We start from the raw sequence: 24,023 nt of genomic DNA, 5'->3' as shown, positions 1-24,023 counted from the left end.
GTTTATATAGCAGTCCCAAAAGAGATATTAAAAATAAGTAAAATGTACTTGGTTTAATAATAAACAGAAGCATATTTAAAAAAACAAAACAAAACAAAACAAAAAAACTCATTAGCTTTTTGAAAAAAATATATATATCATATATGATTAACTTTTCAGCTACAGAAGTACTGATTCTTCAGTATTAAAAATAATAAGACAATACAAAATATTATGTGTAAATGTATGTTTTTTTTCCATACACAATCAACAATAATAATGAAGGATCTGTTTGGTTATTGATGAAACAAGCTGAATATAAAAGATTAAAATATTTTATTGAAGTTTTTAACAATTTCTTATCCAGAGAAACACAGGTAGAAACATAACAACTCAGTCATTTTACTGCTCCCAGAAAAACTGAACGTTCAAACCTACAACCAATGTGTAATTATTTCCAAACTAAATACTGCACAATGTACTGCTGTTTGAGATTATAACAAAGAACCAAAAAAAACAATTTACTCTTAAGATGACATTTTAACATGAAAATATTGCATGTATTTGCTGATATGGTGTCTGATGTTAAAGCACCCTTGGCTAAGCTTTTATAAGTGAACGTATAACAACTGCAGCTCTTGCTGGCTGAACTTGACTGCAGTGTTCTTCCATTGGAACATTTAGGTCACTCTTGCTCTTTCTGGAGTGGTTTGCGCTCTGGAGGTAGTATTGGCTGCAGCTTCTGCCAGCGCTTTGGAGGCCAGAGGATATGAGTAGCACGGGCATGTAGAAGTCCAAGAGAAACCTGTACCCAAAATATAAACCAGAGAGAATATTAACTATTGTAAATTAAGTGAAATCTGGGAGATATAAAGCATATGATGATTTGTTACAGTAATGAGAGAATACAAAGCAGAGTACTTTGTATGCATAAAGAATGCCCCATGCATGTAAGGAGAGAAAAACTGCTTCAGTGACAATTTATTATTTTATTGATAAAACATTTTGTGGAACCCAATACAACTTGCTGAAATTCATTGTTTATAACAAGAACGAACTAGGAATGTTTCTTCAGGTTCAAGAAGCAGCAGCCAGTCAAAACAGTTGAGGTATTTTATAATCAACCAAAAGCTTGTGGTGATTAATTATTTTGGGTATGGCAGATAAAGGTTCAACTATCAATTCTGGATAAGTTCAACAAAACCTGTGTTTCAGCTTTGAGCTACATACATTAACCATAACAGGATGTTAGCTTTTCTCAAGCATGTCATACGTTCCACATGTCTCTGTCTTTCAAGATTCAGTTTTGTCTCCAACCAAAAATAGAAATCACTGTGAATTGTAAATATTTCCCTAGGATTAAAATGTATTTCTGGCAGAATTATTTGAAATATATTTATAAATCAAAGATTTTTGAAGTTCTAGGACTACTTACACTTTACTCACATATTTTGCAAATGTTTTACGTCATATTATTTATTAACGTGTTACTTCAATAATTTTCCTTTACTAATGTTTTAATTCAGTAAACTGAAATAAAAGTCTATATTGGAGATGCTTTCAAATAAATCCTTCATAAGTGACATGGTTTAGAAAACTGAATGGCTTAGAAGACCTTAAGAAAAATATAAACACGGCTCTTTTCAATTACAGTATGAAATGTTTAGACTAAAACATTTTGAAGATTCTTGAAGAAATGCTTAGATTAAGAAATTTTGAGAATAGACGCATCACATTTTCAGATTGGGATTTTACAGGCTTTGCTGGTCCATACTAATATGGAGTTAATTTCACACAATTTGAAATACCTAAAGTATAGATTTCAACAGCTTAATCTTTAGACTCCTGAAAACCACAATGAGTAATAAGCTTCCCACCGTAAAGTAGACAACAACAATTTTATAAGTGGCATCTAGAAATAATGTATAGGCCTATTTGCCTGTTATGTTATCATTTCTGATAAAAATAAGGAAACATTGGATAACAGTTTCTTAAACAAATTTTAAAGCCAAGAAAAAGGAAATGTTTCTTCAGTGTGCACAATTACATCATGTTTGACTACATTATACGGGATACTGAAGAGAACATACCAGAATAACAAACTGGTTCAGAAAATAATAGTAGAGGCAGATTCCACCACAGATAACTGAACAGTGTGGTCTCTATGATCCAGAATAGGAAACACTGAGAGAAAAAACATGTACTTCCTTTGTCCTTATATACTAATGATCTGATATTGGCTGTTATAGGAGCCAAAAGTTAAAAATACTTCTGATTTGAACCTGTACAATCTTGCTAAAACTCACCACACCAAAAAAAAAAAAAAAAAAAAAAAACAGTAAGCAGGTAATTCAGGATTTTATGCAAATGGACACCAAATAGGCCCCTAGGAATATCTTCAACTAATTTTCTTGATTTAATTTCATAGGATTAATGTACATGTATATTCACCGGTCTCTCTCTACTACATAATCAAATCAGTGAAGCTGAAGTGGTCTATATCTAATTCCATATTCTGTAGCTTGATGAAGCAGGTGCTGAATTACTTGAATATAATTTGGTTAGTTAATAACCCACAATATCTAAAAGAATCTGAAGAAACTGAAATCACAGTCCAGCATCGTATTTTACTTGCTTGATCTCTTGCAAGGATCACTTATTTCCCTGATCCATTGCTTCTTTATCCTACACTTAAGCAAAGGACAATATATATCCAGACTGCAAAGTGACAACTCCTTTTTTATAGGATTTAGCTACACTTATTTATATATTTTATTTTATTTATATATTTTATTTATTTATTATTAAGTTTTTATCATATATATTATATATTATATTATATATATAATATATTATTATATATTTTATTTATATTTTTATGTTTATAGAATTCACAATATCCTTTATCTTAATTATTCCATAAAGTGTTCTGCAAATGTATCACCTAGTGGATTCGTTCTCTGTATACAGCGTGATGGCACACATTACAGGTTGGTGTCAAAATAAAAAACTACAGCAAACCCCACTACTGCATATAAAATATGACAGCATTTGTACTGAGAGAAATATTAAAATACTCTTCTCAAACACAAATACCATCTAATTTTCAAAGCTCTGTGTTTTTCTCAGAGCATTGCTTGTTACTGATATCAGTAGGAGGTCTGTACACAGACTGAGAATATAATAAATGAATCAAACCTTGTTTGAAGCTCAGACTGGGAATAATTTTGCCCAGAGGATTACTTCTACTGACCATCATCTGACTCGAAACTAATAAAGAAATATCCTTCTCATAAACCTGATTTACAGGACAACATGACAAGTGTTAAAAAGTAAAAAATGGGTATTGTAGGGTTATAGAAGTCTTTACTAAATAACAAATGACACAGATGCTATAGGGCTTATTTTATAATAACTTAAAGGCTCACTTTAAAAGCACCTTGCTGTCTGACTTCTGCAAAGAACCTTAATAACTTTTGCCATTGCCAATTATTATTCTGTAGTAACCACAGCAGCCATGAATTTCACAGAGGAAGGACAGAATTGTTTGCAGTGAATAACCTGTCCTTGTTAATGGGTTTACCCTCATCAAGGTAAGATGTGGATAGAGGGTGAACAGAAAGGACACACTTTCTGTTGCAACAGTGAAATACTGAAATAATCTATTAAAATAAAGACTGATCACTTCTCTTACAGACATTACTTATTCTTTTTACTTAAGAAAATAAGTTTACCCTCTTTCCACATGAAAACTCTTTGCTAATATCTCTTGGTCATGTCTGTAAATGAAATACATTCCTCAATCTAAATAGTTGATCCTTATTTGTACATTATGAGCTATTAATTATTCTTGCTGTAGCAACAACAGATGTTATTTTGAACTTAATCAATATTATTCTTCCCAACCTGAGCTGTTTAGGCATTAATTTATATATATATATATATATATATATATTTAATATTTGAATATGTAATTGACCGAGAAGTCTTTTTTTGTTGTTGTTGATAGAAATTAAGATAGAAATTTTATCACAAAACAAGTTTTGAATGAATAATACTGTTTTGACACTGTTACTGTGACAAAAGCATATTTCCTCAAAGCCTGCTTGTTGTTACTATGTTAGTTGCATGGAGACTGATTAGTTTTGGCACTGCATTAGAGAAGATAAGCCTAAGCTTGGTAGTGTTACCAGCAGTGATATTTACATCTTTCTTTCTCATTCTGTCATAACAGGTTAGGATAAGAGCACCTCTGTTGGTATACAGTATGTAGTTGGTATACAGGCAAGTATATATTACTTGCCTTGATTCCAAAATACATCATTTTAAAATTCCCAGTGATTTACAGACTGTACTCTCCATCTTTTCTCATCTCTTTGCTATTTGAAATCTTCACTGTCCCTTAGCATGATGCCTTTTCTAATCTCCAGTCACAATGGGACAAGCAGCACTGAGACTGAGAATCCTGTGGAGAAGTAGCATACAGTGGTGCTCACCAAACCTTCTGTGAAATCCAGGTCCTCAGTCCAGATTTCAATAAAGGGAAAAGTCTGGATAAGAATGTGACCTTAACAATGGCATTCTCAGCTTTCTCAGGATATATAAAGTCTACTCAGCTTGTGATAATCACTTTAGGTTAGGAGCATTCTGCACTGTTATCTGTTTGCTTCTTTTCCCCTTGAACCTTTGGTGACTTGGATCTAAATTAAACAGCCAGGATTTTAACAACACTAAACCAGGAAAGTACAGTAGTACTGAATATAACCTGAGAAAGAAATACAGAACCAAAAGAATAGGTATCTACAACCTCTTCTAAATCTAGGCTCCTAAGTAATCATTTTGCTAATTAGAAGTAATAATAAGACCAAAAGACAAAAAGCAGTACAAGAACATTTTGTTCTGCTGTTATTGTAACGCTGTAAGCAAGTATTGCCATTGCTAGTAACAAGCTGCAGATCTTGTACCAGCTCTACAAGAACTTCTTGCTCAGGCTTTGTTAGAGCTATCCTTGCCTGCTTAGAGTTTTATTTAGTTTGCTTATCTGCAACATTTTTTCCAACAATCTGCTGTTATATATTGTTATAGTTTTGCTCACATTGCTTATATTTGCTTGTATTTCCTTATATTTCACAGAATCACAGAATCACAGAATTTCTAGGTTGGAAGAGACCTCAAGATCATCGAGTCCAACCTCTAACCTAACACTAACAATCCCCACTAAACCATATCCCTAAGCTCTACATCTAAACGTCTTTTGAAGACTTCCAGGGATGGTGACTCCACCACCTCCCTGGGCAGCCTGTTCCAATGCCTCACAACCCTTTCAGTAAAGAAGCTCTTCCTAACATCTAACCTAAAACATCAGTGGGATGGGAAGTGATGATGGGGATAGGAACTCATTGGGATGGGAAAAATGGGTTTTATTTGTATTAAATTTACATTTTTAAATTTTATTTAATTTACTGAGTTTTATTTGTATTAAATTTACATTTTTAAATTTTATTTATATATTTGCATGATCTTTCAGTATAATAGTTTTTTGCTTGTTTGTTTGTATATAGCAAAAAGTAGAAAAAAATATATTTCTATGTAGAAAGAAATATTTATTATCTTCATGCAATAATGTGGATTACATGACTGTAGGCATAGGATAATAAGAAATGGGCACAGGATGACACTGAAGACTGCAAACTTAAATACAACTCAGTAATGATCACTTGAAAAGCACCTGAGGAGGCGGACAAAAAGGTTTTAAGGCTATCAAAGAGTTCAGAAGAACAAGGAGTGTAATAAACATACAATGTATAATAAATACAGATAAAAAAATATTTGCCAAGAAGTGAAGAAACAAGGCAAAATACATGTCAGGAAATGTATTAAATTTGCGCCAAGAAAGTGAGGAAGAAGCAACCATCAACATCACATTCCTCCTGATGAAGAATTCAGGATGCCCACACATCCAGAATTTTTCCCTCTTTTTGAGGAGGACAAGTGCTTCAAAAAAGATAAAATAACAGAAGAGATCTTGGAGTATCTAGATGTGACACAGGAAGATAAGCAAAGAGAATGGGAAGATAATAAAAAAAAAACAAACACAGTAGCAATCCTTAATGTTGGATCAACAGAAGAAATCTTACATTAAGAAATTAACATTAAGAAAACATTAAGAAATCTTTTCTTAAGGTCCACTTGAATAAGTACTTAAATATGAATATACTTCCTCTTAAGAAAGAAATACTACTTAAAAATACTATCTTAAAATGATCTTGTTTTACCATGTTTAAGCCTAGAAAAAAAAAAAAAGTGTTTTGTCTCCTGGTCCCATTAATAAACGTTTAAATGGCGCAAATCCTTTAAATCTCACTGGAAGAGAACAATAATAGCTACCTAACTAGAAACAGAACTAAATTAAAAGTGCCACATATTATAACCTGTCTACTTGAGAAATTTCTTTAACTACTGGAAAATCACAATTTTTAACACATACGTTATTAGCCTTTGGTTTTGAGGAGTCACATTTGCTTTAGTCTCAGACGCTGTATAGCAGTATTGCACAGGCCTTCCAAAACCCAAGGACAATGACAAACATGCAAACACAAAAATTAAAGTTCTCTCAAGCCCAAAAGAGAAAACAATACCGATCACAATTACTGTTTCAGATTATGCTTTCTATTTCCTGAAGTTCTATATTCTCACTGTGTTTTGTTGTTGTTGTTGTTATTGTTCTTCATATGTACATTAGTAAAGAATCTTTATATACAGCCTTTCACATGCTCAGCATTATGCATTATTACTTAAAACAATTTCCTCAGATTTTCTGTTGCATAACACAACATCATTTAGGATAGGGAAAATTCTCTAGCAGTATTGTTCTATGCAGACTGCATTTTGATGACTGGATACTTGCTTCTCCTCATAGTGGTTCTGAAAGGTGCCCATGCACAGTAGGTGAAAAATCCCCTAATGTGAAGATAGCCAGGGAGATTTAGAGATGACTAGCAAACATACGGATTCTGGAAGACTGGAAATATCAAATTTTTAAGGAGGTTGAAAACCATCTCCAAAAGGATGAGGTTAATGAGAAAGGAGAGAAAAAAAAGTTCTGGACTACTTCAGCCCCCAAATCTCAAAGAAAACCTCAGGATAGAAATACCTAGGCAACTATGCTGTGTTTCAGCTAAAATACTAACAAAAATATATAGTATGGGATAGGTATCTGTGTCAAATTAGATTGCTTGTCTTTAAGAAAGGTTGTTACACTGGGCTTTGATATTAGATTGTAGGTGTAAAATGGTCTCACAGAGAATTCTCCCAGTAAATTAGGCTCTTCAGAAAATCCATACTTTAATAGAAAGTAAACATGATTGCTATTACACTTCATTTTCTGTACATGGCTGAACTTTGAAACAGCTACTATCAAGTGCAGAAGCAGGAAAAAAAGGCTCAATAAAAATAAAATCTTGTGGATTACAGTAAAATCCCGGAGAAACCACTTCCTCTAGTAGAAGTACTTGGGATAATAAACAATGGCAGAAGAAACAAATATCCTTGACCTCCTTCTTTTTATGTATGTAAGAATCACAGAAAGATGAAAATCAATAAATTAATGTGTAAATAAAACCATACCAAAACAGATTTTCTTTAATTTACATCAGCTTCCTGAAGGTTAGCAAAACAAGATGCTAACTAGTTCATGAATATTAAAAAAAAAATACAGTAATCGATTCCTTTCAGCAAAATACTAGCATCTTCATCATTCTTTCCTCTTGTCCCTGAACAAATCAGACCTAATGGAGCCATACAGATCTAGTGACAAAGAAAAGAATGCAGCCCATTAATTTTGCTAGTAAGTGTTCCATTACGGTTCCATTAGTTTGATAGCTGAAGCAGCAGCTCCAGCTATAGATAAAACATTCCATATGCATTTTTTTTTTCACAGAGCTACTGTATAATCAGAAAAGGTTGTTATCAAAGTTATCAAATTCAGAACTATTTATACTGATAGCAAATATATTATAAAAGCACGTGAAAATATATAAATCACATTGTGACAACAATTTCATTTTGAGAAAGTTTTAAATAGTGAAAATTGTGACACAAATATAACACTCAGAAGTAATGCACATGCACTACATGTGCATACAAGCACAGACATAATTGCAAAGATATGAAAGAGAGTAATATGTTTCAAATGCAATGGATGATTCCCAGAATTAATAAAATTTGCCTGTTAGCACAAAATATTTGTCTGAAACTCATCTAACAATTGTGACTGCTCTGATCCAACATGATTTTGCAATTTAAGCTGTTCATATCATAAGAAGTAAGTGCATTGTAATAAAAACTCATCTTGTTGATTGAATTGAAAAAAAAAAAAAAGTAATTTACTAAATATCAAAATAACTGGGTTATATTCTCTTTTGTTCAATCATGTCTGCACATCTACTTTAAGCCTTAAGTTTCAAAAGAGATCAAGGAAGGAAATGATCACTGAAAATACAATATTTTTCACATATTAGATCTTTCTGCAGTTATTCATGCAGATAGAGACTGGTTTACCTTGAACTTGGATTAACATTTACAAAAATAGTGGAGGTTTAAAGGAATTCATTATCAAGTAGTGTATTTTTAATCAATTTGTGAAGGAATCAGCTGTCAATACCTAATACTACTAAATTAAATATAGTAGTGGGCTGGGTACAAATATTGTGTGAGCTAAGTTCTGTCTCAGTGCATTATCTTGGAATAGTCAAGGATATATGATTGAAAGGGCACCAGAGCTAATTAATTTCTTTGTGCTTTCCTATTTTTTTCTTCAGTGTTTTCTAAAGTATTTTAAAAAGAGGTTAACATATGAGTGCTACTAGTCTTTTATCTTCAGTAAATATAGCATTCTTAGAAATTATTCTTTCTTGCTTATGATTAACAGAACCATTATGCTAAATAGGTCCACAAAAAGATTTACAAACCAATCTATTATTTATTTTAGATTTCTAGTTACGAAAGTGGTGAAAGAATTTGCTTAGTGCACATTATGATGTGCTTTGCATGCTGCTTATACATAAATATAATTTAATAGTTAAAAGCTTTTCAACATTTCACTGGTGAAGCACAAAATTCAGAGACTAAATAGGATTGCCACTAAGTCATGTAACTCAACAGAAGAATAACATGTACTAATAGCATTCATAAAAGAGCCCCACAATAAAAAGCAGTAATATATTTGCAATTCAATATTTTAAAGAATTGATAAATTAAGTGGCAGGAAACAATTTTCACAACACATTTATCATCTTCACATAGAAAACATTAGCTATATCCCAAATCTGTTTGTATTAATTATTCAGGAATATATAAAAGTCTTCAATGTAAATTCCTATTCAGCAAGGCATTGTGTCAGTGCCAGCAGAGTTAGAAGAATGTCAGGCTTAGTGACATTATTCAGCTTAGTACACTGATATTGATTATGTGTACTGTCTTTCTTGACTGAATACTTAGGACACTATGCAGAAATGCTGTATGTTACAAATTCAGTTGATTTCCATTTTTGTTCTGTTGTGTGTCATTAATTCAGAGTTTCATTCTAAAGCTTTGGCAAACACAACTCTATGGGATTACAATGGCAGGTGTCACAGATCAGCTCTCAGAGCTCACAAACTACCCATTGATTGCATTCGCATCTCACTATGCCACTTCACTGCAGACCCAATTCATTTTTATGGGTTGGCTCTTGAGCAGGTGAAACCATGCTCTCCACTTCCATTGTCTGTGGTGTGCGCTCTCCATGTCACCACTCTGGCCACAAGATGGACTGTGATGCTCTTAAGTCCTGCTACAAGATTATTTCACTCATGCTCTGCTTCCAGCACACACTCATGGAGGTGTCCCGCAACACCTGCCTCTTAGAAAGCAGGACCTTGTAATGAGTGACTAGCATTGCAAAGCTGAGCAAACAAGCTAACATGAAAGATCAAATTGCACCAAAGTTCTGAAAGTGTGGCCCACACAAAATTAATCTTTTTTTTTTTTTTCCCCGTCAGAACACAATAATAGGCTTCAGTTTCTAGATGCACTCAAATTCTTCTTCAAGACAAGAGAACAGAAGAAAAAAATCCTGCACATTAGCTCTTGCTAACTAATTTGTATTCTACATACTCTTCTCAGAAGCTCAGGAAAGCACCCTGTCTCACTGGTCAGAAATCAGGGCTATTTATAAACCCAGAGAAGTGTCAACACCAAGGGATGTTATGGAAAATATCCCATCCCACTGCTGCCCCAGCTCTGTAAGGGGCAGTGCCAGCCTGGCACCCAGACAGGGCAGCACCAGACCCCAGGTGTCTGGGAAATGGTCATTACCTTAAATTTTACTTGGCAGATACCTGGCAAACAGGGAAGATCATGCTACTATAATTATCAAATGCTGAGGTAAGGAAAAAAAAAAAAAAAAAAAAAAAAAGTAAAGAAGGTCAGCAGAAGCAAGAAAAGCTAGTTCAGGGAAGTAGGTGAGAAAATATCTATGAATTAAAAAATAAATAAATAATGGTGCAGCATGTTACAACATTACAACTGTTCCTGGAGAAATGTTCAGAAGTTTTCAGTAATAGCTTGTGTGTTCAGCAAATAGATCTGCCAACATATTCAAAGCTTCTCCATTTTTATCACACATTTCCACAATTTTAATCTGATACAAATGAAGTTGTTGCAATACTGTTAATAAAATCATTTTGACTCTCTCTTACCTTAACAGACCAATGTTCAATAGAGTATTTCACTTAATTAAATATTTCAAGAAAGATCCTACTGTGAGGCTTGCTTATATTTTCCTCTAAAATGGCATACAGAAGCAGTTTGACTTACACAAAACATGCTGTTGGCAATATAAGCTATGAAAAGCAATGGGGAGTAAATATTCAATGAGCAGCTAGGATATCAAAATGTCATTAAATAGCTTCATGATATGTTATTAAAATTATAAAATACTTTTTAATAGAGGTCTTTGTGTGAGGATGGCTAGAGCTCATCTAAAATGGTAAATTTCATCAAGATAATTGTGCATACGTAATCTCCCTGGGCTGATTTACAAGAAAAAAATAACACAGAAATACTTTATATATACACAAAGATTTTTCTCCCCCTTATAGCTATAACAAAAGCTATGAATTTAAGAATGTTTAAATACTTCCTCTCTTGTCTTTATCTGATTTATTCTGTATTTTTCTTGAACCTACAGAGAAGAGATTACATGTACTAAACCCAACTTTTACTTTACTTGGAAAAAGCTGTCCCCAAAACATTCATTTTTCCCGTAATCAATCTTAATATTACTTAGAATTCCATGTTTTTATGATACTGTGACATCTGTCAAATTCTTGGTATAATTCAGATCATATATCTAACCTTTCACTTTGTAACAGAAGTGATTAAATAATCAACCCTATTAATTATGAATATAATTTCCTCATCCTACATAACTAATCCTCTTCATATTCACCTTTTTTTTTTTTTTTATTTAGTTCATTCCTGATCAGCTTAAGATAATGGCATAACAGGTTCTGCTGAGGAAAAAAGCTTCACACTAAAAAAGTAATCAGAAGTATATTAACATTCATATCCTTATTCAGATGCTGTCGCAGTTCTGTGCAAGCTTGAGTCTACAAAGCTAGATTTCACATCAGATGATTGTTTAATTCTCCACAGAAAATTCCCTCAGTGAGGAAACAGGTTTCATGTGTGGTTATGGAGAAGGAAATTTTATAGAGAAGTGACTATATTGGATCAAACCGCCAGGCCTGGCCCATGTATTGGGGCACGCAGGTAGAGCTGACTGATCCTAAGGAGACGCAGGAGACCAGCAGCTGGGGTGATGCAGCTCCCTATCATTATGCAGATGTCAGAAGAACAAAGAAGACCATGTTTGGGCTTCCTGACCATTACATTAGAGGTCCAGTTCACTGGCCTAAACAATGAGGTCTGTTCTGCCATTTGAGATGTCCCGGGAAACTTCTAATGGCCACGGTGTCTCCACATTGAGGAGGATACAGGATTCCTCCAAGTCCTGTGCTGCTGCTTCTTACTGCACATGAATGTCTCAGATTCACTAGGACATAGGAAAAATACTTTTCTATGGAATGTATTTTTTTCCCCTTCTATTTTCCCCTTGCTCTCTAGTTTTCTTTAACACATCATTAAGTAACAAGACAGAATACCATAAACCAAATAACCGAGGCACAGACTGCGTTCATTCAAAATGAAAAGTTACCTTCCTCTTTAGCCAAACACAGTAACCAGATTTAATCCACTACTTCACCATCAAGAGCTATATTTACCTCAAGAAGACATTAAGACTTGTTCTTAAGCTATACAGCATGAGCAAGAAAGTAATGGAAGACTAATGAATTCAGTTTCCTGCATATTTAATAAAATATTCTCTCATAGTCGTAATCAAGCCATAGTTCAGAAAAGCATGTGCTGAACTTTAAATATTCAAGTAAAACACTTGAGCACATTATTAAAATTAAGTAAAATAAAATAAAATGAATATAATTTCCAGAGAGCTGATGATCCAGATTTATTAACTCTTTAAATTACTCCATTTTTCAGACTATATGCAGCTATTAGGCTACTTTAGCAAAATATAACCACACAGGACTGCCAGGTCATCAGTAAATGAAAAGGATTAACACATTTAGGAGCTGAAAGATCTAAATGTTAAAACAACACCATTAAAAATAATTCATTATATGGAGCTCTTCCACTTCCAGAATAAAAATCAACCAAATTAAAATTCCTTTTAAGTGCTTACCTTTGTTACACAATCTTACTCAAGATATACTGCAAATCCAACATTTATTTTGTACCTCTATGTTTTAGGGGACAGAAATCACATTTCAGGTCAGCAGCAGACCACATATCCATCACCATTGCTATAATGCCTGGAGATCCAAATACTGTCTCTGACATTAGCTGAGGAGACAGCAGTAGTGACATGAAGACAGCAGAATCTGACACATTTTCATCAGTCTACTCTGGAAAAATATAGTCTGTATGTTTACTGAGTTGTTTTTTTCTGCTTCAGGATCTTAACATGCAAAGTAAATTAAAAAAAAAAAAAAATTGATCCATATTTTAAAATAAATATGATTCTGAGGCCATTATGCATAGTTCATCTTCTAGCTTGCCTTACAGTACTGAATTACTGTCAGCTACAGGTAAAGGCTATGGAATGATGGCAGTTGCCATTGCTTTGCAAGGGAGATCTGGCAACCTGTCTGAAGAATCTTTGTTCCCTTACTACTGAACAACTTAAGCAACCCAATCTGAACTTGATGACTATGCATTCTTGTTTCCCAAACAATATTTTGTGTATTTCCTTGTTCAATGAGTCCAATGTTTATTTTAATTGAACAGAAAACAAAACAAAAAGAACTCACACCAAAACCGGCAGAGACATGCTTCTATGCTATATTGTAAATTTCCTGCAGTAATCCAAGTCCCCATGCTGTCTGGAGTCATACACAGACAGAGGAGAATCTGAAGCTGCCTTGTCCATCTGGTGGTATGCACCATTAACCCATTTGAAGAGTGAATCAATCTCAAACTGGAAGCTGCCACACCGTATGTTTGTGGCCATGAGGATGGGATTTTAACCATGAGTCAAATACATATTATATATATATGTATTTGTATATAATATAATATATTATATACAAATTATAAATCATGATACTCTAAACACATAAAGTAAGAAGATGGAAGTTAGTATCTAATGATAGGGAATAGTGATATAGGGATAATTATAGGTTCTTGTGAAAAGCAAGCAAATGCAGGGCCAGAATCTCAAGAAATTTCAGAAAAAAAAATAAAAAGGAAGTTGCAGATAGAACAACAACTTTGGATAGGTGTTAAGAGTTGTTTGAACAACTCATGCCCTCAAATTAGATTTCCTTTCCAGGCCTCAGTAGCAACACAAACTCAGTGAACATTACCTAAAACTGGAAAACATTTCCATTTAGTACTACTGCATTAAGTAAGAGGTTGAGAGCTTCAAACTGTGCAAGAAAAATCTTTAACCTCCATTGTAATGGCAGTCTCACACAGCATCTTCTATGTTCTACAGCAAAGCAGCTCTTTCTGCAATCTCAGAATACTTTTACATCACCTTTCTTCATACTCTCTTCCAGATCTCTGCAGAAAATAATTTAGAACCATTGCATGGCTCTCTAGTACATGTTTGTGCAGGGAAGCACAGATCATATCTGGACAGGATCCTGATGCTTTCCTATGTGTTAAATCTAGCTACAACTCTGCAGAGTTTCTAGATTCACAAAAAGCCATCTCAGCGGTATGATTGCAATGAAAGCAAACTGTTATGGTCATCTTTTGAATCTCAAAGAATATGGGTTTCTAAGGAGAACTCCTCAAAAAGGAGATGAAACAAATATAAAATCAGTAGAATATATACTGTATATGCTACTATAGCAACTATCCAGATAAGAAAATAATAAAAGTGATTTATTCTTTTATTCTTGTCTGGCCTCAGTTAATTAAAAAAAAAAAAAAAAAATTAAAAAAGCTTAAATGCATCTCTAGTTTCAGTTGCTGAGTTTAAAATTCAATCAATTTTTTGTTGTGAAGTAAAACTTAGCCGTGCCCAGCCCTTATGACTTTGCATTTACTTAAATGCAACTGCAAAAAATAATAATAATAATAATTCTACTAGCCTGTACTATGGCATTACCATGAACACTGCTTAGTCACTAATATTCATTTCTGAAAACACTAAACAAAACCGTTAACCTGATAAAAATGCTAGCAGGGTATATGAAAAATATATAGAGAGAAATTGAGACTCTCTCTTAAAAGTCAACATTTTCTCAAAGCTGTGACAATCAAAAAAAAAAAAAAAAGTTAAATTACCATTTACTGTCCTTTAGTACATTATATACATATTCATTAACTTTGGTACAAAATACACACAAAATTTTCCTTTAGTTGACTGTCATAGATTGAAGCTACTAGAAGATATCAAAAACTCTATTATGTCAAAGCATATCTTCTACTAAATTTATCTCTGCTACAATAACAAGGTTGAGCCTATTTGATGATTATCATTTGAGATTTATTACTGAGAACCATGCCAAAATTAATCTCTATTTAATGAGTTTTTTTGAAAGGGGTTTAAAATATCAAAATTTTGAAACATGTTCATTAGAACTATTTGTAAGTAATTTAAAATGATAGGTTATAAATAAGTTGTGATTGGATCCTAAAGCCATGTCAGAAATAGTGTTCAGATGACAGACTGTCAGATAATTTCGTGCTTGACACATGGGTCCAGTTGATCACTAAATAGTGACATTTTTATTGTTGTCTTGAAAAAAGAAAATTAAATTTCTCCCCTTGCAAATACTTTTCCTTCCCTTTCCCTCCTAGATCATGGCACATCGACACCATCCAACTGGAAACTAGAAAATTGTGAATTACTCAATTTGTGTTCCCCAGCTTCTCCATTACCAAACACCACTGTTACAATATGAGAGCCATAAATTGAACAGAAAAGGTAACAAAGATGCTCATGAGGCCTTAATTTTTCTCAATTTGACAGAGACACTAACATGATGAGTTATGGCATTTCTGTGTTAAATCCTTTTTGGATTTGGAGTGTGTCAAATTTTATCAGTCAGGAGTCAACAAGTTTCTCATGACATCTCGCCCATGGGGAAAGCATTGGGTGCAAGTTTTTGTTTTACTTTGCTGTTTTAAGCATATTGTAAGAATTGCTGTAAAGGTTCTGAAAACTCCTCAGCCTTCAAAGTATAGTGTAAAACCTGCATTAGATGTAAAAAAGTATAAAACATATAAAAGAAATATTCAGAAATAAAAAGTGCCCTTTATTTTTCATAAATAATCTACTTGAGCTGAGGAGTGTTTAAAATTATAGTTGCTAACAAAAGTACCAGAATTATTTTTGTTAATAATATGTATTTGTTCATCCACAGAAAGTTAATTAGATGACAATAAAACAAATGGATATTGAATGTCAAAATGAACAGCGGAGTATCTTTTTCACCAGTGATATGACAGTGATAGAATAAAAATAAAAATAAAAATAAAAAAAATAAAAATAAAAATAAAAACCCGTGTAGTCATTTTTTCACAACTTTTTGGTTGTGATTATAATTTTTAAGGGTAGTTAAGAGACTATTTACTGACATTGGTATTCCCTAGAGGAGACAAAACTATCCAGAACCAATAATGTATTGTTCTGTTCTTTCTAAATAATGATACATGACATATATAAAAAGCCATCCCGAGCTGTGAATTTCTTAATGTCTTAGTTTCAGATGTTATTTGAATTTTGGCTGGAGTCTGGAACTCTTCCTCAAACTGATTAGTAACTTATTTGAAAGATAGTTGCAGTAAATCTGAGAGGACTGTTCCTGTAAGCCAGTGCTGTTCCTCATGTATAAGGACACCTGAATCTGACCCTAAGATTTATTTCATTTTCTTTGTAAAATGGAAGATTAAAACAAACAAAACAAAACACGCACACACATAAAATGAAATGAAACGAAATAATAAAATAATAAAATAAAATAAAATAAAATAAAATAAAATAAAATAAAATAAAATAAAATAAAATAAATAAAATATGGAAGATTGTAAAATATGCACCTGTTAAACTTAACCTCTTGTATCTTACTGGTTTCAACTGTTAATGTATAGAACAGTGCAAACAGCAAAACTTAACGGTATTATTACTCTGACATAAGTAGATGTCAGTCTAGTATTGTGCTGCATTTTCCTTTTGATGAGGACTATTATTTCTAATAGGCATAACATGTAACAATACCACAGCTTGTCATAACTTATCTGGGAAACACAAGAGTTTGCAGCAAATTCATGAGATTTATTAATGTCACTAGTATACAGACACTGTTTTTTTATGGTACTTACTGAAGTGCTAAAGAAACATACTCTGAGTCACAGGAAAAAAAAATAAATATATGTATATATATATCAGTGGAATACTAGGTTTTCCAAACCAAAAAAAAAAAAAAAAGATTCTTTCCAGCATTAAAAAATGTTGATGACCTGAGGGACTTGTTTAGAGAACTTGTTTGTCTACCAGAACAAAGCCTTACTCAAACAAGGAGGAACACTCATTCCCTCCAAAATGTATAAAACTCCTGTACATTTATGTGAGTAGTGAGCAGCCAATTGCCTTGCAGACATTAGACTCAGACAGCTATTAGAATAAAGTGCAGACTACTGTAAAATTTACAATAAGACTGACACAGAGCTTATTAGATTTAAAGGATGTAATTTCATTATTTTCAATGGACACTGGTTTTAACCCTATTGGTATGATCCAGTGTCTACTGAAGCACATGGAAAAATAACCACAAAAGAAATCATATGCAGGCCCTATTCCAAGCTCTTTAGATGGATGAAGACAGAAATCCAGAGAAGATTTTTATTACTATTGTCCTTGGCTTATCCTGTAGTATTTTTTCATATTTGAAGATTACATGCTTTTACATAGAAAAAAGTTCATTAGAAATAATCAGAGAACAATTCCAAAAAATTTCTGTGTATACTTGCTACAGTCTTGCCTTCTGTAGAGCAACTGGCTACATAAATGTCTTTATGACCTAAAAATTGTTATTTGCATGCTGGAGAGCTAATAAAGGAAATACTTTAGGTGTTTTAATAGCCCCAAACTAACATAATTTGAGTCGTGAAGACATAAGAAACAGACTGATTTAAGTTGTCATTTAAATACTCTTTGTTGACGTTCTCTGATGTCTAAAACAAAAGTGTGAGAGAGCAGTAATCTCTGATAAAAATATCAAGGTTGTTTAGAGAAGTTTAAAATACATATTAAATTCAGGAAATCAAAGCTAGAAAACTGAGTTCAAGAAAATATTTAGCGATCAGACTTAAGGTCAATGAAGACTGAATTGCTTGTTTACTAGATCTTCTCTCAGTATACTCTTGAAATACTGTGAGAAAATCAGCAAGTTTGGATTCTCCCACTTAACACAATAGCCTAAATTTAAAAACACATTAAACTCTGTAGACAACCAGTGGAAGGAGAGGACCTCAACAGAGTGATATAAACTCGCAGTAAACAAGTAAGTCTTTCCCATGTCTCTCCATGGACTATAGATGGAGGCTAGGCAACTGTGCTATTAATTTGGGTGTCTCTGTTCAAGGCTTACAATTAGATTAAAAGAATCTGGGCTTTTATATTGCCTTAAAGATTATGTAATGTTCTCCATTAAAATCCATCTGTTCAAAAGGCATTCTCAAAATAAATGGAAAACATTTGACATTAAATTAACTTCCTAAATGACTTAATTCTAAATTTAGAGAGGACAACAGCAAAGCTCCATTTGGACTTCACCAGCCCAAGACCTCTATACAGTACTCGATACTGCTTTTCCTCCCCGCTTCATGAATAAATACGGGGGAGGGGAAAGGGATGGAGAGAGAAATGTTGTTTGTCTGTTTTCCTCAGAAAACTATGGCAGAAATCCTTCTTTTTATACTAAAGGAGAGCAGTAAGAATTGCAAGCGGATTACTGTACATAGGTTACAGTGTTTGAAATCTTAGTGACCTTGAGTAGAATCAGTTCCGAAGTGCAATTTGTTAAATACCATTATATTACATGACAGCTATGGGAGTGAGGGACTATGAGAATAGTAAAGCCAAAGTCCCTTGGGGTAGTCAGATAAAATGTAGCAGAACATGTCTAAATAGCACATTTGTTATATCTAGTTTTGCTGCTTTAAAATCCTTCACTCAGGAAGCTGCTGTGCTCAGTGACAGAAATTACTCAGGAAACTGCTATGCTCAGTGGCAGAAATCACCTCATCTCAGCTATCACAAAGACGTTGTATACTGCCACTGTTCTAACCATGACTATATATTGTCATCCATCCCCCCCCCCCAAAAAAAAAAAAAAAAAAATCACTGATGCAAAGCTGGGTTAAAATACTCATTTTAGAAGTAAAACATAAATTAAAAACAAAGACTTCTTGGCTACTATGAAATTACTCAAAACTGTCTTTTTATTAAATAAATAAATAAATAGTTTATTTAAGCTCAAGTCCTAGGTTTTCTTTTTTAGATTCCACTTTCTGTGAAGTAGATATGACATGTTTTCTCTATGGTACCACATCTGAAATGAGTTAGTCACTTTATACTACCCACAGTCAAAAGAACTTCATCTAAAAGTACTTTAAGATTGGATCTTTTGTGTGAAGCCTGAGCAATCTGCAGCCAGTGAAGAATAAAAATATATTGAGGATTCACTGCAAGACATGCAACCATGAGATGCAGAAATAATTGCTGGAAAATATCAGAAGCTGGTGTGCTATGGAAAGTTTGGGCTTCATCTAGTTTTAGACAGTTCTATGTGTCCTGCTAATTTTATGTGTCAGGTTATGTATATAATATTATTCTATCATAAACAAACAAACAAAAAAAGCTTTTTTTTTTTTTTAATCAAAGGCATGTTTGTCAGTTTCCTGGTCCCTTACTTTCAATACAATTATTTCTCCAACGGTGCCTAGTTTTATTAACAGTTAACTAACATGTAATAATTTTGGTCATTTATGATTATAACTTTTGTATATGGTTACATTAAACTAACATGACTCTAAGTTTCATTTTTCACAGTATTTGTTAAGCTTAAGTGAACTATATGGTTCTGGTTTCAGTTTGAAAAAGGAAAGAAAAGGAAAAACTGAGAGAAACGAAGTGGTTATATTTAAAGATTTATGCTGGAACTCTGTTTCTGCAGGTAGTGCATGAATATTTTCTCTGAAATGAAGTGTCCTTGATATACTCTTCTTGTGCTTTATACTGTTCCATGAATTATAGAAGAATCGACACTGGCTGTGTATGTTATTTTGGAAGAGTCACCACCCTCCTTAGACTGGAGTAAGGAAAACTGAGTCATCCAATCAGCAGTCTTGGTAGCACCACAGACTTGCCCAAAGGAAAAACTAAAGTTCAACTAGAAAATTGTCTCCAGAAATAAGCCTTGAGAAAGAAATATTAAGTCAGGTTAAAAGCACATGGACACTGTTTCTAGGAGGAAACAACGATTAAGCAGATTAAGTCACTGAGAACACTGAACACTGTTTCTCTCCCTGCTTAGCATTACTTTTGCTGCAGGAAGCATGCAATCCACAGTTGTTTGTTGTCCTGGACCTTGTTTTTTTGTTTGTTTGTTTGTTTTTGTTTTTGTTTTTTTTTTCTTTTTTAAATACACTGTAATAATAAATCCATAAAGACTGACTTCTTAGAGTTAACCTGGGTGGCATCTCTAGACTTAACAGACCTCATCCAAACAAATCCCAAATTCTGTCATTTCCTGTCAGACCTTTCTTCCATGTCACCTACTTTCATCTTGTCCCTCTTGGTATGTTCATTGGGAACACAGCTTTGATCATATACAGAGGAAAAGGTAAAACAAATTCAGTAATGCATGAATCATTGCATCCATCACAAAACAAAACTGGATATTTTCTGCTGTTCAGGAAAAAATGTGATTAAATACATTTAGTATCATTTAGTCATCATTTCTCTAAGTACAATCTTGGAAATTTTTGTGTCTCTGGATTAAGCAAACATTCAGTTTCACCAGACTTCTGAATGTCCCCAGAGACCTTAATAAAATCATCATTTCTAGTAAACAAAATACAAAGTTTGAACAACCCAATTTCTTAAGGATTGAAATAAATAAATAGATAGATAGTTTCTCTTTTTATCTGATTTATTGTTTTTATCTAAAAAACAACTCTAAATTTTAAAATAAAGTGCTGTTTTAGTGCCAGATTCAGAATCAACACTTTTACAGTAAGGTGATGAAAAGGTCTATGAAGGTAAAAGAGATTCCATAACAAATGTTTACTTACAAACATTTAGAATATTATATCTCACCTAAATATACCTACAAGTAAGAAATCGTAGCTATTACATTAGATAAGTCACAAAGTACTTATTTTCTTTTTAAATTACCATTCAAAGTTAAAAGCTGTTTGTGGTGGATGAAAAACTCGACATGAGCCAGTACTGTGCTTGCAGCCCAGAAGGCCAGCTGCATCCTGGGCTGCATCAACAGGCCAGCAAGTCAAGGGGGGTGATTGTCCCTCATTACTCTGCCCTCGTGAGGCCTCACTTGGAGTACTGTGTCTAGGTCTGGGGCGCCCACGACTCAAAGGATGTAGAGCTGTTAGACCAGGTCCAGAGGAGGGCCACAAAGATGGTTAGAGGCTGGAGCACTGTGAAGAAAGGCTGAGAGAAATGGGGATGTTCAGATTACAGAAGAGAAAGCTCCAGGGTGACCTCAGTACTTATAGGGGACTTATAAAAGATGGATAGTAACTCTGCTCAATCAGATCGTGACAGGACAAGGGGGAATGATTTAAACTAAAAGAGGGGAGACTTAGATGAGAGGTAAGGAGGAAACTTTTCACTCAGAATGTGGTGAGGCACTGGAACAGGTTGTCCAGAGAAGCTGGGGATACTCCATCCCTGGAACAAGGGATGATCTTGAACATCCCTGTTCAAGCCTAGGTTGGATGAGGCCCTGGGAAACCTGATCTAGTGGGTGGCATCCCTGCCCATGGCAGGAGGGTTGGAACTAGATGATCTCTGAGGTCCATTCCAACCCGAGATTCTGTGATTCTACAATTCTTTTTTCCTAATCTACCAGAGAGAATCCTCTTGCCTAAGCAAAGCTACTTTACATAGCAATGTAATCATGAAATCATGACACCAGAATTGCTAGTTTATACATCGACTGCTGTATGAGTCATCATCTGACTACTGATGAGTCCGAATGCAATAAACTTAATATGGTCTGATCAAAGTTTAATACGTTTCTGAATTATTTTTATAGAAACTGCACAAAAAGTATTCAAGATAAATTTCCAGAATATCTGCAAATACTAATAAAATGCTATAGCAAACAAACCAATCAAACAAACAAATGTAAAACAACCTTTAAAGCCATATGCTAGGTCCAGCACATCCAGCAGTCCCTATTTTCACATTTAGATGTGAGGGGTCCAATTAAACCTGGTGGTCAGGGAGTGAATTTTGCAACCATGTGGCCAGGATGGAATCATATGGCTAACAAGTAACAGAAGCTAATTGTCAATGCAGGAGTTAATTAGCTATCTTGGGATATTTTACAGACAGGAACAATTCAGTATAAATCAATCAGATAATCGAAAACAGGAAAACAATGAGAAACTGATACTGTCCCCTTGTAGTGGCCTGTGGTCTTAAAGTTTCTAGTCTTTAGTGCAGAGAACATCTTTTTCTTTGCCTGAAATACTGAAAATGACAAACAAGAGCTAGGGAAAAGAAAAAAAAAAAAAAAAGAGAGAGAGAGAGAGAGGAGAGAGAGAGAGAGAGCACCACGATATAAAGAGAATACAGCAATATATGAAAGACGATTATTCTCAAGTAACAGTATACAATCGTGTGCCTTTGACAACTCAAATCATTTTGAACAATGCGTAATTTACAGCCATGACAGGGCAAGCACTTTCCTTCCTTCATTTATTTGTTTCATTCCCTGCAGGATGAAGTGAATAAATAAAATTACTTCTAAAAAGCCATTTTCTGTTGTTATCATTTATGCCTCAAGGAAAAGAATGTTAAAATCCATCTGCTTATAAGCAAACCCACTTTCCTGTTCAATTTGGAAATAAATTCTGTATATTCTGAAAAGCAGGATCAATTCAAAAGCATAAAACAAAATAAAAATTAAAAGTTATACAAAAGTGTAAACAATTAACAAGATGTATACAATTAAGATTATATAAAGTCAATCAGCAGAATCCAAATGTAGAACTATTTCCATTGTGACTCATATTAATTACCCAAGTTGAATATTTGGTATTTTACTCTAGCATCATCACAACAAAGCATAAGGAGTGCGAACTGGCACAACAATCTAAATCCAATTAAACATTCAGGAATATAATTTCATATTTTGACAAAAATAAATACAGGAGAGAATATGTGTATTGGAACTAACTCTAGGCACTAATTAGTTTGTCTTGACTGCCTTTACTCTTAATGGAGGCAGAGCACTCAGACCCTAAATCACTGTCTACAGAATTCCTTTATCAATCTCTTTTTCCACTGATTATAGATGCATCCTAAAGACATTATCCTAAAGTTAGCCTTTGGATCAATGACTTTTTTAGCCAGTTTTCCAGACACTTGATTATAGTGAGAGGTCCAGGCATTCCTATACATTTCTATTCCTATATTCCTGATGTTTTCTATATTCTTATACGTTTCTATTCCTATACGTATAGAAAAGATAACACTGTATAGTACTGAAAAACAAAACAAAATAAAACAAAACAAAACATATTATTCCTAAACATTAGCTGGCTGTGGTCATATGGGACTAGATATCCAGTAAAATTGGACCTGCTGGTTTGGGGATAAATAATATTACTGCTTGGTGAATGCAGGTATTCCGGAAATCAATTGTTGATCTCCATCTACGTATGCTTACATTCCCACAGACCCTCTGTGCAAGTTGTGTTACATTCAGTAGCCCTTCTCTGTCATGTGTCTGTGTCATCAAAAGTAAGTATTCTTCACCTACTTTCCTATATCGAGCAATTAAAATTTACTGCGTGCAGGCCAATTGTTGAAAATCATTCAGAAGATAAGTGTGCAGAAACCATACATGATCCTCATACATAGCAGTAGATGAATCTGAAGTATTTGTTATTTTCCTTCTGTGTTCTTCTTGGGATCCTGTTTATTTATCAGTGTAGTTAAAAGTGCTGGTAAATTCATAAACCCAAAAATGATTTGGGGATGCAGTAATTTTAGCTGCCGCCTCTCCCTACACTTCTCACAACTGTTGCAATTCATTGATGATTCTGCCATCTGTCTCAAAAGCTGAAATGCTTGGTTTAAATATATAAAAGCTAGCCAGGCAACTCCATTATTAAATGCAAAGATACTGCTAGCACTGTAAACATGGGCTTAA

At 33.7% G+C, this 24,023-nt stretch overlaps 1 protein-coding gene across 3 annotated transcripts in view; it reads right to left on the bottom strand.

Moving 5' to 3' along the window:
• Positions 1-298: 298 nt before the first annotated feature.
• The window catches only part of IMMP2L (inner mitochondrial membrane peptidase subunit 2), a 456,052-nt gene continuing 432,327 nt past the window's right edge, over positions 299-24,023 (bottom strand). For all 3 annotated transcript variants that reach the window (XM_027457323.3, XM_021267890.4, XM_013093579.2), the window contains one exon: positions 299-784. In XM_027457323.3, coding sequence (XP_027313124.1) covers positions 665-784 — 120 coding nt within the window. In that variant the 3' untranslated portion in view covers positions 299-664. The remainder of the gene's footprint in view (positions 785-24,023) is intronic.

Source organism: Anas platyrhynchos, chromosome 1 (genome assembly GCF_047663525.1).
Source record: "Anas platyrhynchos isolate ZD024472 breed Pekin duck chromosome 1, IASCAAS_PekinDuck_T2T, whole genome shotgun sequence".
NCBI lineage: Eukaryota > Metazoa > Chordata > Aves > Anseriformes > Anatidae > Anas > Anas platyrhynchos.
The sequence above is the reverse complement of the archived record's forward strand: the minus strand, read 5'-3'. Positions and strand labels throughout refer to the sequence as shown.